Raw genomic sequence first — 16205 nt, 5'->3', positions numbered from 1 at the left:
TAAGGAACTTGACAAAATAACATTATTGGTTCAAGGTTCTATTTAAAGTACTGTTCTCAAGCTGTTCCAAGAAACAACATTCTTCTGTGGGAATTTCAGTACTTCAGCATAACGTTTTCTGCAGGTTTCCTTGAGGTTCTACTGAAAGTCAGGTTGTCAGAACATTAAGAAAACTTTTCATAAAAACCACAAGAAAACATTAGTAACGTTCAAAGAATGGTATGGAAAAATAAATCCATTCCATTCTCAGCGTCAACAATACTCTCTCTATCCTCTATCTTGTTAAGTTTGTTCAGGTGTGTTGGCCGCACCCACTAATCGGCCACACCTGATCTTAATGAGTGCTTGTTTACTTTAAAATGGGTTTCTTTTTGAATAGACTAAAATTAACAGCTTTTTAGCATGCCATGTTTATGAGTAAAACAAATATGGCATGCTAACTCGATCCTGGTGGATGCAGTGGACTCATTTCAAGGATAGAGAAGAGAAGATCATAGGTTTAAATCTCACTGGCACCGTGCCACAATAAAAAATACATCTGTTGCATGATTAATGCCAAAGCAAATTAATTTCCAAGTGTCCTATCTGTGCTTGGAGTTCAGAACAGTGAACCCAAACTAAGCAGTGTTATTAAAAGTCTTATTGAAACATTCAGTAAACATTGTATTATTCAAAAACCTCTAAATAACGTGTAATTACTGTTCTCAGAATGTTAATAAAACCTCCCAGGAAAACGTTCAGGGAATCATAGCAAAACGTTCTCAGAACCTCCATGCAACTAAAATGTAACGTTCCCAGAGAAGGTGAAATGTTCACTTCCGTTCTCAGAACGTTTAAAAAAACATTCTGTTTTACAGGTCAGGCACCGTATGGCTTTGTTCCCAGAACCAATGGAAAACCAATAACGGACGTTCCAACAACTTCCAAGGAACCAAATGTGCAAGCTGGGAACCAACTATATAAGTAAAAATGTCAAAGAGCGATTGAGCGCTAGATGTCCAGAGCAGTAATGGTACACTTGAGGAAGTAGCGGAGGAGAACCAATACCCACAAGTCGTTTCAAGCTACAGTAGCAATTTAAGCTCAGACTGCGCCCAGCGCACAAATCCTTACATTTGATATTTTATCAGCTGCGGTAGAGGCCAGTTTTCCTCTGTGTGTTATGGTAATAACTGTCCCCCTGCTGGTTACAGATGAGTGGAATGTAATCATCACTACACACAGAGCCTCTAGGTCTGGCAGAGAGACAGGACCCCAGGGAGGGAGTGGAGAGACAGGTCCGTTTCAGAGCAGTTTGACAGGCCAACACACACACACCACACTTACGCCACATATACCCAGACACACAAACAAACACAAGCATGCACGCACACACACAGATAGCAGGTCCACTAGGACTCACTCCCTCACTGACCTATAATAGGTCAACAGAGACCGGCTGCCACTCAGGCAGAGAACCAACACACATACAGAACACCATGGCTTTGGACAGATCTTCTAGAAATGCACCTGTTCTTCCTTCCTTATGGACCCTTTCTTCTTTCATTCCTTCCTAACATCCTAAAAACAGAGATAATCGAAGTATTCTTATACAGTATCTTATGCCTGACAGTTGATGAGGGTTCTTGAACAGTGTAATAATTCCTCTTGGAAAGACAATTTAGTTGTATTCTTTAGTTGCGCCCATAGTAAACATATATATATATATATAGTTGAAGTCGGAAGTTTACATACACTTAGGTTGGAGTCATTAAAACTCATATTTCAACCACTCCACAAATGTCTTGTTAACAAACTATAGTTTTGTCAAGTCGGTTAGGACATCTACTGTGTGCAGGACACACGTCATTTTTACAACAATTAAAATATTATTTCACTTATAATTCACTGTATCACAATTCCAGTGGGTCAGAAGTTTACATACACAAAGTTGACTGTGCCTTTAAACAGCTTGGAAAATTCCAGAAATGGATGTCATGGCTTTAGAAGCTTCTGATATTCTAATTGACATCATTTGAGTCAATTGGAGGTGTACCTGTGGACGTATTTTAATGACATAATGACCATTGTTATGTTTGGAGGAAAAAGGGGGAGGCTTGCAAGCCGAAGAACACCATTCCAACCATGAAGCACAGGGGTGGCAGCATCATGTTGTGGGGATGCTTTGCTGCAAGAGGGACTGGTGCACTTCACAAAATAGATGGCATCACGAGAAAGGAAAATTATGTGGATATATTGAAGCAACATCTCAAGACATCAGTCAGGAAGTTAAAGCTTGGTCGCAAATGGGTCTTCCAAATGGACAATGACCCCAAGCATACTTCCAAAGTTGTGCTTCACCTGAAATGCGTTTACAATGGTCTTGAAGGAGTCCCCACATATGCTGAGCACTTGTTGGCTGCTTTTCCTTCACTCTGCAGTATGACTCATCCCAAACCATCTCGATTTGGTTGAGGTCAGGGTACTGTGGAGGCCAGGTCATCTGATGCAGCACTCCATCACTCTCTTTCTTGGTCAAATAGTCCTTACGCAGCCTAGAGGTGTGTTGGGTCATTGTCCTGTTGAAAAACAAATGATAGTCCCACTAAGCCCAAACCAGATAGGATGGCGTATCGCTGCAGAATGCTGTGGTAGCCATGCTGGTTAAGTGTGACTTGAATTCTAAATGAATCACAGACAGTGTCACCAGCAAAGCACCCCCACACCACACCACTTCCTCCTCCATGCTTCATGGTGGGAACCACACATGCAGAGATCATATGTTCATCCAAGCCACGTCTCACAAAAAAATCTCAAATTTGGACTCCAGACCAAAGGACACATTTCCATCGGACTTATGTCCATTGTTCGTGTTTCTGGACCCAAGCAAGTCTCTTCTTCTTATTGGTGTCCTTTAGTAGTGGTTTCCTTACAGCAATTCGACATGAAGGCCTGATTCACAGTCTCCTCTGAACAGTTGATGTTGAGATGTGTCTGTTACTTGAACTCTGTGGAGCTTTTATTTGGGCTGTAATTTCTGAGGCTGGTAACTCTGATGAACTTATCCTCTGCAGCAGAGATAATTCTGGGTCTTCCATTCCTGTGGCGGTCCTCATGAAAGACAGTTTCATCATAGCGCCTAATGGTTTTTGAGACTGCACTTGAAGAAACTTTCAAAGTTCTTTATATTCTCCGTATTTACTGACCTTCATGTCTTAAAACAATAACGGAATGTTGTTTCTCTTTGCTTATTTGAGCTGTTCTTGCCATAATATGGACTTGGTCTTTTACCAAATAGGGCTTTCTTCTGTTTACCAACCCTACCTTGTCACAACACAACTGATTGGCTCAAATGCATTAAGAAGGAAAGAAATTCCACAAATTAACTTTTAAGAAGGCACACCTATTAATTGAAATGCATTCCAGGTGACTACCTCATGAAGCTGGTTGCAAGAATGCCAAGATTGTGCAAAGCTGTCATCAAGGCAAATGGTGGCTACTTTTGAAGATTCTCAAATATAAAATATATTTTGATTTGTTTAACACGTTTTTGGTTAGTACATGATTCCATATCTGTTATTTCATAGTTTTGATGTCTTCACTATTATTCTACAAGAAAAACTGTTGAATGAGTAAGTGTTCTAAAACTTTTGGGGGCAATTCCACTAAAAGAAAACCCAACACTTAGATTCAGGTCTATAGCCTTGTCTTAAAACAACACTATGTCTTCCTGTAAAGGCACCAAGCCTTCCAGTTATCCTTTCCCCCTTCCTCCTCACACACACACACACACACACACACACACACACACACACAGCTTGCCTCTCCCCCTCCTCAGCGCTCGTCTTAACAAGGCTCTGCAGGACAGGCGGGCTGCTGAAATCCCTCACCCCAATAACCCTCTCTGTGGAGGTCTGCTGTAGGCCTGGGGGTCTGGATGGAACAAACCTTAGCCCAGATCCCTTCTCCCTTAAACAATCCTCAGCCCAGCTCCCTTCTCCCTCTCCACCCACCTTTAACAGACAATTTAAGACCTTAGCTCGCTGAGACTTCACTACGGTTTACAGCAAAACCTAATGACTGAATTGTCTAACTGTGTTTGTTGGTAGTGTGGTTGTGAGTTACTCTATGCAGACCTGGCAATATCCCCCATACCACCCACCTCCACCTACCAAGCTAGAGGACCTGGAGCCTGTCCTCCATACATACTACCTCCCACTACCCCAAGCTAGAGGACCTGGAGCCTGTCCTCCATACCACCCACCTCCACCTACCAAGCTAGAGGACCTGGAGCCTGTCCTCCATACCACCCAACTCCCACTACCCCAAGCTAGAGGACCTGGAGCCTGTCCTCCATACCACCCAACTCCCACTACCCCAAGCTAGAGGACCTGGAGCCTGTCCTCCATACCACCCAACTCCCACTACCCCAAGCTAGAGGACCTGTAGCCTGTCCTCCATACCACCCACCTCCACCTACCAAGCTAGAGGACCTGGAGCCTGTCCTCCATACCTACCACCTCACCACTACCCCAAGCTAGAGGACCTGGAGCCTGTCCTCCATACCTACCACCTCCCACTACCCCAAGCTAGAGGACCTGGAGCCTGTCCTCCATACCACCCACCTCCACCTACCCCAAGCTAGAGGACCTGGAGCCTGTCCTCCATACCACCCACCTCCCACTACCCCAAGCTAGAGGACCTGGAGCCTGTCCTCCATACCACCCACCTCCCACTACCCCAAGCTAGAGGACCTGGAGCCTGTCCTCCATACCACCCACCTCCCACTACCCCAAGCTAGAGGACCTGGAGCCTGTCCTCCATACCTACCACCTCCCACTACCCCAAGCTAGAGGACCTGGAGCCTCATACCTACCACCTCCCACTACCCCAAGCTAGAGGACCTGGAGCCTGTCCTTTATACCTACCACCTCCCACTACCCCAAGCTAGAGGACCTGGAGCCTCATACCTACCACCTCCCACTACCCCAAGCTAGAGGTCCTGGAGCCTCATACCTACCACCTCCACTACCCCAAGCTAGAGGACCTGGAGCCTGTCCTCCATACCTACCACCTCCCACTACCCCAAGCTAGAGGACCTGGAGCCTGTCCTCCATACCTACCACCTCCCACTACCCCAAGCTAGAGAACCTGGAGCCTCATACCTACCACCTCCCACTACCCCATGCTAGAGGACCTGGAGCCTGTCCTCCATCCATAAGTTAGAGGCCCTGTCTGTGGGCAGGAGACATAGGAGACAGGAGACACAATAGAATAGGTTAACTTTTCTACTATGGGGGATAGTAGATTGACATAGGCTAGTAATGTTGCTGTTCCTTACTGGTCTACTGAGGAAAAGTAAATGGCTGAGGAAAAGTAAATGTGAACAGTTATTGTAACATCTTTAAATTCTGCATTGGAATTCGGTAAAGAGCACCTGCATCCTCGAGTTTCATGTTCTGTTAAAATGAATTACCATAATCTAAATGTGATTTATTTTATTCTGAGCACCGTGGGTGGACGCCCTAATCAGGTTACGCACATCCAATGCATATGGGTCCGGTAAATTTCTCAAATGTACGGTAAATGAAAATGCTGCCGGTCAAATGTCTGGTGCCACATTTTCCTAATGAAAACCCTGACACACACACACACACACACACACACACTAACCAGGATGGTGGTAACTATGTAGGTCCTGTTCTGTAGGCCGTAGCTGCTGTCGTTGCTTCCTCTCATGAAGGTGGCTGTGCTGACGTACTTCTCGTCCTCGTTCCAGTAGCCCACCTGATACACATACAAGATAAACAGACAAGTGAAAAAACTGAAGGGCCATGAAGGAAACCTGGATTTGATCTGATACTGTACTGTACTGATATGATGTTAGACTGCAATGAAACACTAATGGACATGAATCCCCATATTTGACATCAAATAAGCTTCTATAAGATCCCATTAGATCCCATAAGATCCAATAAGGTCCTACAGATCTCATGACTCACCTTCTTAGGTCCAGAGGGGGCTAGCTCCATGACACTGACGGTGAAGTTGGTCCTGCGTCCTTTCTCATTGAACTGGATATGACCTGTCAGGCCATCGATACGCACCTGACACATCAATAACACAGGGAGCAGTTACGATATAGGTTTTGAGGTGTAGTCTTCTATTAGCCTCATTAACAGAGAACATGAGCTGGAGTTCAGTTTCTTCAAAAGCCTTGTCTGGATGTTCATTGGAGTCTGTATAGCATGTATTATGTGTGTGTGTGTGTGCGTGCGTGCGTGCGTGCGTGCGTGCGTGCGTGTGTGTGTGTGTGTGTGCACTGGGTGTTCAAAACATTAGGAACACCTGCTCTTTCTATGACATAGACTGACCAGGTGAATCCAGGTGAAAGCTATGATCCTTTATTGATGTCACCTGTTAAATCCACTTCAATCAGTGTAGATGAAGGGGAGGAGACAGGTGTCAAGTCCTGACCATAGAAAGCCTGTATTTTCTATGGTAGAGTAGGTCAGGGATTGACTATGGGTTTTAGTCTAGTTTATTATTTCTTTGTGGGGTTCTAGGTTTAATTTTCTATGTTGGTGTTTGTGCATGATTCCCAATTAGTGGTAGCTGGTAATCGTTGTCTCTAATTGGGGATCATACTTAAGTTGCATTTTTCCACCTGTGGGTTATGTGATATTGTTTATGTAACTGTGTTTGGAGTTAGTGCACCTCTGGAATCACGGTTTGTTCGTTTTTTGTTTTGTTAAGTTTCACTATTATTGAAGCATGTGGAAATCTACATTCGCTGCGCCTTGGTCCATCTCTACAAACAAACGTGACAACAGGTTAAAGAAGGATTTTTAACCCTTGAGATAATTGAGACATGGATTGTGTATGTGTGCCATTCAGAGGGTGAATGGACAATATAAAATGTTTAAGTGCCTTTGAACTGTGTATGGTAGTAGATGCTAAGCGCACCAGTTTAAGTGTGTCAAGAACTGCACTGCTGCTGGGTTCCTCACACTTAACAGTTTCCTGTGTGTATCAAGAATGGTCCACCACCCAAAGAACATCCAGCCAACTGTAGGAAGCATTGGAGTCAACATGAGCCAGCATCCCTGTGGAACGCTTTCAACTCCTTGTAGAGTCTAGGCCACAACGAATTGAGGCTGTTCTGAGGGCAAAAGGTGGTGCAACACAATAGTAGAAAGGTGTTCCTAATGTTTTGTACACTCAGTGTATGCGTGTGAGTGTGTGTGTAGTGTGTGCAGCATGCTAGTGTTGGCAGCATGATGGGTTTAATTGAGCGATTGGGGCATCAATCTCCTCTCTACCCACAGGCAGATAGATGTCTGCATTGACTCGGACCAGACCACAGGTAGACACAACCCATGGAGGCACTGTGTGCTTATGTGTGTGTGTGTGTGTATACAGGTGTGTGGATGTGCGTGTGTATGCACAAGAGTGAGTGTGTGTGTGCATCAATTAGACCACAGTTCCACAGAGCCACACCAGAGAGATCAGTGTTAGACTCTGAGAGCATCTGTCTGTTTAAAAGCTCAAGTCAAGGGCCCAACTAAAATATGAATGCAATAACATATTAATAACTACATCCAACTAGTAATGTCATCAGTACCAGAAAACAGCTACCCTACTGCTAGCTGATATTGATAATCAATCCAGTTCACAGCATATTCCTCTGTAGGCACGTCTAGGGCAATTACTAATAATCACACCGCAATATCGGTTTATTCAGGTTGTCTGAAAACCTATTGAGCCCTGTCTTTTCTGATCTCCATAGTAATCAGAGACACTTTCTGCCGTACATGCCTTCAAACTACCGTAAAATGATGCCCTGACCTAAGGAAATGTCTATGTAACACCTTTAAACAATTCCCTAATATGTTTTAGATGTTTTATGCAACCGGGCTCTGACGTTTATCCACGTTTCTCCAAACCTTAAATTTCAATGTGTTTTTGACACCCCGGGTTGCTCCTCCTTCATGCGGGTAGGGTTAAAACAAAAACAACTCCATGGTTAAGTTTAGGCGTTCATTCTGAATGGTTCAGTTAAGGGTTAAGGTTTGGGATTGTATAAAAACAACACACAAAAACGAGTGTCTATGTCCACCCATCATCCCCGTCCACAACGCCCTAGCAAAACCCAAGCCTACTTGATGGTAATTAGCGCTCACCGCTGCCCCTAGTGGCGGGATGTTGAGGCATCTCCTGACGTCCTCACGACATGGATTTAGGTCTAATTATGAAGTGAATCTTGAGAGGTCTGGCTGCTCTCTCACCATCTCTGTAATACTAAACCAAGTGCTTTATTTCATTCCCATCTCAGAACACTGCATTACTACACTCCATTGTTGATGTCATATTCTATGATGATCACAGGCAGGTTTTATTGCCTGCAGGTTTTGTTTACCTAACATGATGTCACATTCCATCCAAGAAGCTCACAGGTGACTCAATGGGAATGTTAGGTGACAGAATAGAGATCTAAATTGTTCAGCAGGGCCCGACTCAGAATGGGTTAGCCAACGTGCCACTCAGGAGCTTGTCTGTGTATGTTGTTGTGCTGTAGGTAAGAGTGTGTGGGTGAATCCCTCACTTCTACCAGCAGAGGGGGTGGGTGTACCTGTTGCAGGGCTCTCTGTATATCTATGCCTTGGCCCCAGGGTGCGGGCGGGTTGGCGAGGCATTCGCCTGCGTTGCCACGGCGAGAGATGTCTATCCTCTGTTTCCGGAGGTTCTGGAATGCTGTAGACATCACCTTCACCCCGTCATATGTCAATGCTCCGGTGTACTACAGAGAGAGAGGGGGGGTAGAGTGGTGTGTAAGAGAGAGAGATAGATAGAGAGAGAGACAACCTCATTAGACTTAAAACACCACATCTTGAGAGGGTAAAACAAATTCAAGAGGAGGGTGATGAAAGCAAGTAAGGCAAAGATCATTGTACAGAGATCAGAGCAGAGATCATTATAGAGAGATCAGAGCAGAGATCATTATAGAGAGATCAGAGCAGAGATCATTATAGAGAGATCAGAGCAGAGATCATTATAGAGAGATCAGAGCAGAGATTATTATAGAGAGATCAGAGCAGAGATTATTATAGAGAGATCAGAGCAGAGATCATTATAGAGAGATCAGAGCAGAGATCATTATACAGAGATCAGAGCAGAGACCATTATGGAGAGATCAGAGCAGAGATCATTATAGAGAGATCAGAGCAGAGCTCATTATACAGAGATCGGAGCAGAGATCATTATACAGAGATCAGAGCAGAGATCAATATAGAGAGATCAGAGCAGAGATCATTATAGAGAGATCAGAGCAGAGACCATTATAGAGAGATCAGAGATCGCCCCAAGTGTGCCTTTAGGTGTGTGTGCGTGTGTGCATTTAGGTGTGTGCATGCGCACATGCTTACGTTGCTCCCAGACCTTGGAGCAACGTAAGATAGGCAACGGCACAAGGTCTGGGAAGGATGGCGGATTCTCTTGGACATTTCAAAGGGGGAAAAATGTTTTCTAGGGAGGGTCCTCTTCAGACATACAACTCACTCAACAAATATTTTAATTTTAATTTTGTATTATTATTATTATATATATATTTTCTATATTTATATATATTTGTAACTTTATTTAACTAGGCAAGTCAGTTAAGAACAAATTCTTATTTACAATGACAGCCTACCCCAGCAAAACCCTCCCCTAACGACGCTGGGCCAATTGTGCGCCACCCTATGGGACTCCCGATCACGGCCGGTTGTGATACAGCCCGGTATCGAACCAGGCTCTGTAGTGACGCCTCTATCACTGCAATGCAGTGCTCCACTCGGGAGCCACAAATCACGAGTTTGGGAAGCAGGACTTAAAATGCTGGAGGAAATTGGATATGGCAGCGAAGTGATTTGGCAGCGAGGTGTCTGGAGAAGCGTGTCTGATTTCCGACTCGTACTCTCTGTCCCAACTGATGCCGGAACTTGTACAGACGTGTTAATGCTGGAGCATTGGAACATTGAGAGTTGCAACCCGTCCGTCTAGACAGAGTAGTGTGCATGTCTGTGCAGTGCAGTGCAGTACCTTCAGGCGTCTCTTGGGGATCTTGGCGTCTTTGTTTTCGAACTCCATCCACTGCTGAATGGTACGACTGACGTTCTGCTCTGTGTAGTTGACCAGCTGGAAGCCTGTGATGTTCGCCCCACCTTTCCTCAGGTCTGTTAGGTCAATGTCCAGAAAACCCTGATAGGAAGAGGATACAGAGAGGACAGTCAGATAGACAAAGAGAGGATATAGAGACGGATGGACAGAGAGAAAGACAGACAGACACACAGGACGGAGAGAAAAACACGTTAGACATTTAGAGGAATCAATTACTTTCTCTAGTTTCATGTTTTTAGGATGAAATAAAGAAATATGAAGGCTACTTTTTTCAAGAGGAGATTTGAGTAAATATGTTTCCTACAGCTCACAATGTTGGATTTAAAACCATTGTGTAGGACTACAGAGGGATACAGAGGTGACGGCCAGTATACTTCTGTTCATAGAATACCAACTACTTCAGTGGTCAAATAAATGACCTTGGGTGTTACGCTAATACTGCAGGGAGCTTTAAAGAGAAATAACTCAAATTTGAAATGTGAGAGCTCAATATTCTGAGAGATAAAATCACAATCAGAACTGTGGTGAATAAGTTATTTGCTATAGCAAGAGTGTAAGAAGGAGACAGAGAGGAGAGAGTGAGAAGTGGAGAGAGAGAAGGAGAAAGAGAAGCAGCGCAAGAGACAGGGGGAGAATTGTATAATGAGAGTGTTCTGTATAAAGGCCAAAGCAGTGAAGTGGCTCTACATTGTAATTCCTGGTTTAAACTAAAGCAGGAAGAGAATGACAGAATGCCAGGGTCAATCTCTTAATGAAAAAGGCAAATCCTTCAGAGCAAGCTCTTATCCCAGCCCCAGCCTGAAAAGAAAGAAGTAACGAGGCAGGAGAAGGAATAAAGTAGAGAATGAAAGGTTGATGGAGAGGTCTAGGTTTAATTCCTGATAGAGTTGTGTTAATCCTGGACCCGCGTGCGGTGAGGTACAATAGAACCACTTCCCTGGAACCCTTCAACACTGTGGAACACAATAGAACCACTTCCCTGGAACCCTTCAACACTGTGGAACACAATAGAACCACTTCCCTGGAACCCTTCAACACTGTGGAACACAATAGAACCACTTCCCTGGAACACTTCAACACTGTGGAACACAATAGAACCACTTCCCTGGAACCCTTCAACACTGTGGAACACAATAGAACCACTTCCCTGGAACCCTTCAACACTGTGGAACACAATAGAACCACTTCCCTGGAACCCTTCAACACTGTGGAACACAATAGAACCACTTCCCTGGAACCCTTCAACACTGTGGAACACAATAGAACCACTTCCCTGGAACCCTTCAACACTGTGGAACACAATAGAACCACTTCCCTGGAACCCTTCAACACTGTGGAACACAATAGAACCACGTCCCTGGAACCCTTCAACACTGTGGAACACAATAGAACCACTTCCTTGGAACCCTTCAACACTGTGGAACACAATAGAACCACGTCCCTGGAACCCTTCAACACTGTGGAACACAATAGAACCACTTCCCTGGAACCCTTCAACACTGTGGAACAAAATAGAACCACGTCCATGGAACCCTTCAACACTGTGGAACACAATAGAACCACGTCCCTGGAACCCTTCAACACTGTGGAACACAATAGAACCACGTCCATGGAACCCTTCAACACTGTGGAACACAATAGAACCACGTCCCTGGAACCCTTCAACACTGTGGAACACAATAGAACCACTTCCCTGGAACCCTTCAACACTGTGGAACACAATAGAACCACGTCCCTGGAACCCTTCAACACTGTGGAACACAATAGAACCACGTCCCTGGAACCCTTCAACACTGTGGAACACAATAGAACCACGTCCCTGGAACCCTTCAACACTGTGGAACACAATAGAACCACTTCCCTGGAACCCTTCAACACTGTGGAACACAATAGAACCACGTCCCTGGAACCCTTCAACACTGTGGAACACAATAGAACCACTTCCCTGGAACCCTTCAACACTGTGGAACAAAATAGAACCACGTCCATGGAACCCTTCAACACTGTGGAACACAATAGAACCACGTCCCTGGAACCCTTCAACACTGTGGAACACAATAGAACCACGTCCCTGGAACCCTTCAACACTGTGGAACACAATAGAACCACGTCCCTGGAACCCTTCAACACTGTGGAACACAATAGAACCACTTCCCTGGAACCCTTCAACACTGTGGAACACAATAGAACCACGTCCCTGGAACCCTTCAACACTGTGGAACACAATAGAACCACTTCCCTGGAACCCTTCAACACTGTGGAACACAATAGAACCACGTCCCTGGAACCCTTCAACACTGTGGAACACAATAGAACCACGTCCCTGGAACCCTTCAACACTGTGGAACACAATAGAACCACGTCCCTGGAACCCTTCAACACTGTGGAACACAATAGAACCACTTCCCTGGAACCCTTCAACACTGTGGAACACAATAGAACCACGTCCCTGGAACCCTTCAACACTGTGGAACACAATAGAACCACTTCCCTGGAACCCTTCAACACTGTGGAACACAATAGAACCACGTCCCTGGAACCCTTCAACACTGTGGAACGCAATAGAACCACGTCCCTGGAACCCTTCAACACTGTGGAACACAATAGAACCACATCCCTGGAACCCTTCAACACTGTGGAACACAATAGAACCACGTCCCTGGAACCCTTCAACACTGTGGAACACAATAGAACCACATCCCTGGAACCCTTCAACACTGTGGAACACAATAGAACCACGTCCCTGGAACCCTTCAACACTGTGGAACACAATAGAACCACTTCCCTGGAACCCTTCAACACTGTGGAACACAATAGAACCACGTCCCTGGAACCCTTCAACACTGTGGAACACAATAGAACCACTTCTCTGGAACCCTTCAACACTGTGGAACACAATAGAACCACTTCAACACTGTGGAACACAATAGAACCACGTCCCTGGAACCCTTCAACACTGTGGAACACAATAGAACCACTTCCCTGGAACCCTTCAACACTGTGGAAAACAATAGAACCACGTCCCTGGAACCCTTCAACACTGTGGAACACAATAGAACCACCGTCTTTCTTCTGTGAGCTGCTCCTTGCTAAAACCAGCTGAGAACTGAACACAGAATCTTACAAACAAAATTCATGGTTCTTTTTTAACTCAGAAAAAAAAGAAACATCCTCTCACTGTCAACTGCGTTTATTTTCAGCAAACTTAACATGTGTAAATATTTGTATGAACATAACAAGATTGAACAACAGACATAAATTGAACAAGTTCTACAGACATGTGACTAACAGAAATTGAATATTGTGTCCCTGAACAAAGGGGGGGTCAAAATCAAAGTAACAATCAATATCTGGTGTGGCCACCAGCTGCATTAAGTACTGCAGTGCATCTCTTCCACATGTACTGCACCAGATTTGCCGGTTCTTGCTGTGAGATGTTACCCCAGTATTCCGCCAAGGCACCTGCAAGTTCCCAGACATTTCTTGGGGGAATGGCCCTAGCCCTCACCCTCCGATCCAACAGGTCCCAGATGTGCTCAATGGGATTGAGATCCGGGCTCTTCACTGGCCATGGCAGAACACTGACATTCCTGTCTTGCAGGAAATCACACACAGAACGAGCAGTATGGCTGGTGGCATTGTCATGCTGGAGGGTTTGTCAGGATGAGCCATCAGGAAGGTACCACATGAGGGAGGAGGATGTCTTCCCTGTAACGCACAACATTGTGATTGCTTGCAATGACAACAAGCTCAGTGCGATGATGCTGTGACACACCGCCTCACACCATGACGGACCCTCCACCTCCAAATTGATCCCGCTCCAGAGTACAGGCCTCGGTGTAATACTCATTCCTTCAACGATAAACGCAAATCCGACCATCACCTCTGGTGAGACAAAACTGCAACTCGTCAGTGAAGAGCACTTTTTGTCAGTCCTGTCTGGTCCAGCGATGGTGGGTTTGTGCCCATAGGCGATGTTGTTGCCGGTGATGTCTGGTGAGAACCTGCCTTACAACAGGCCTACAAGCCCCCAGTCCAGCCTCTCTCAGCCTATTGCGGACAGTCTGAGCACTGATGGAGGGATTGTGCGTTTTTGGTGTAACTCGGCAGCTGTTGTTGCCATCCTGTACCTGTCCCGCAGGTGTGATGTTCGGATGTACCGATCCTGTGCAGGTGTTGTTACACGTGGTCTGTCACTGCGAGGATGATCAGCTGTCAACCCTGTCTCCCTGTAGCGCTGTCTTAGGAGTCTCACTGTACGGACATTGCAATGTATTGCCCTGGACACATCTTCAGTCCTCAGGCCTCCTTGCAGCATTCCGCCAGTTTTTGCCAGATATAATGGGACCGAATACCTGACCACTGTGACTGACCCTACACAGAGAGAACACAGTGGCAGAATACCTGACCACTGTGACTGACCCTACACAAAGAGAACACAGTGGCAGAATACCTGACCACTGTGACTGGCCCTAAACAGAGAGTACACAGTGGCAGAATACCTGACCACTGTGACTGACCCTACACAGAGAGAACACAGTGGCAGAATACCTGACCACTGTGACTGACCCAAACTTAAGGAAAGCTTTGACTATGTACAGACTCAGTGAGCATAGCCTTGCTATTGAGAAAGGCCGCCGTAGGCAGACATGGCTCTCAAGAGAAGACAGGCTATGTGCACACTGCCCACAAAATGAGGTGGAAACTGAGCTGCACTTCCTAACCCCCTGCCCAATGTATGACCATATTAGAGACACTTATTTCCCTCAGATTACACAGATCCACAAAGAATTTGAAAACAAACCCAATTTTGATGAACTCCCATATCTACTGGGTGAAATACCACAGTGTGCATCACAGCAGCAAGATGTGTGACCTGTTGCCACAAGAAAAGGGCAACCAGTGAAGAACAAACACCATTGTAAATAGAACCCGTATTTATGCTTATTTATTTTCCCTTTTGAACTTTAACCATTTGCACATCGTTACAACACTGTATATATACATAATATTACATTTGAAATGTCATTAGTGTTTGAAACTTCTGTTTGTGTAATGTTTACTGTTAATTTTTATTGTTTATTTCACTTTTGTATATTATCTACCTCACTTGCTTTGGCAATGTTAACACATGTTTCCTATGCCAATAAAGCCCCTTGAATTGAATTGAGAGAGAAGGCAGATTCAAGGTAATCTGCTGCATGGTGAATCAGATGCAGGCAGAAGCAGTCACACACAGAGACACAGAAAGACTGATGTACAGACAGAAGCAGTCACACACAGAGACACAGAAAGACTGATGTACAGACAGAAGCAGTCACACACAGACACAGAAAGACTGATGTACAGACATAAGCAGTCACACACAGACACAGAAAGACTGATGTACAGACATAAGCAGTCACACACAAACACAGAAAGACTGATGTACAGACATAAGCAGTCACACACAGACACAGAAAGACTGATGTACAGATAGAAGCAGTCACACACAGACACAGAAAGACTGATGTACAGACATAAGCAGTCACACACAGACACAGAAAGACTGATGTACAGATAGAAGCAGTCACACACAGACACAGAAAGACTGATGTACAGACAGAAGCAGTCACACACAGAGACACAGAAAGACTGATGTACAGATAGAAGCAGTCACACACAGACACAGAAAGACTGATGTACAGACAGAAGCAGTCACACACAGACACAGAACGACTGATGTACAGATAGAAGCAGTCACACACAGACACAGAAAGACTGATGTACAGACAGAAGCAGTCACACACAGACACAGAACGACTGATGTACAGATAGAAGCAGTCACACACAGACACAGAAAGACTGATGTACAGCAGGAGACAGAACAAGTGAACTTTGTAGCCTCAGATCTTTGTGGCAGTGGAAGTGGTGCTGTCGACTGCTCTGACCTTCAGCCTGCGACTGTGACTGTCTGTCTGGTAGAAGTTCCAGAACCACAGGCAACCCTTATTATGTTGATCCCTGTCTGCCCTCTTTGATGAAACTTTCTGTGGTCTGCTATTCTTAACACGATCAACCAGAATTGT

General features: G+C 45.1%; 1 protein-coding gene across 1 annotated transcript in view; it reads right to left on the bottom strand.

Annotated features, from left to right (window-relative positions):
- The window catches only part of LOC112257066 (glutamate receptor 1-like), a 212099-nt gene that overhangs the window by 93048 nt on the left and 102846 nt on the right, over nucleotides 1–16205 (bottom strand). Inside the window, exons 7-10 of the mRNA XM_042325960.1 lie at nucleotides 10060–10218; nucleotides 8612–8779; nucleotides 5982–6086; nucleotides 5653–5766 (exon numbers count right to left, since the gene is read on the bottom strand). Coding sequence (XP_042181894.1) covers nucleotides 5653–5766; nucleotides 5982–6086; nucleotides 8612–8779; nucleotides 10060–10218 — 546 coding nt within the window. The remainder of the gene's footprint in view (nucleotides 1–5652; nucleotides 5767–5981; nucleotides 6087–8611; nucleotides 8780–10059; nucleotides 10219–16205) is intronic.

This window comes from Oncorhynchus tshawytscha, linkage group LG08 (genome assembly GCF_018296145.1).
Source record: "Oncorhynchus tshawytscha isolate Ot180627B linkage group LG08, Otsh_v2.0, whole genome shotgun sequence".
NCBI lineage: Eukaryota > Metazoa > Chordata > Actinopteri > Salmoniformes > Salmonidae > Oncorhynchus > Oncorhynchus tshawytscha.
Note: the sequence above shows the minus strand (reverse complement) of the source record. Positions and strands in the feature narration are given on the sequence as shown.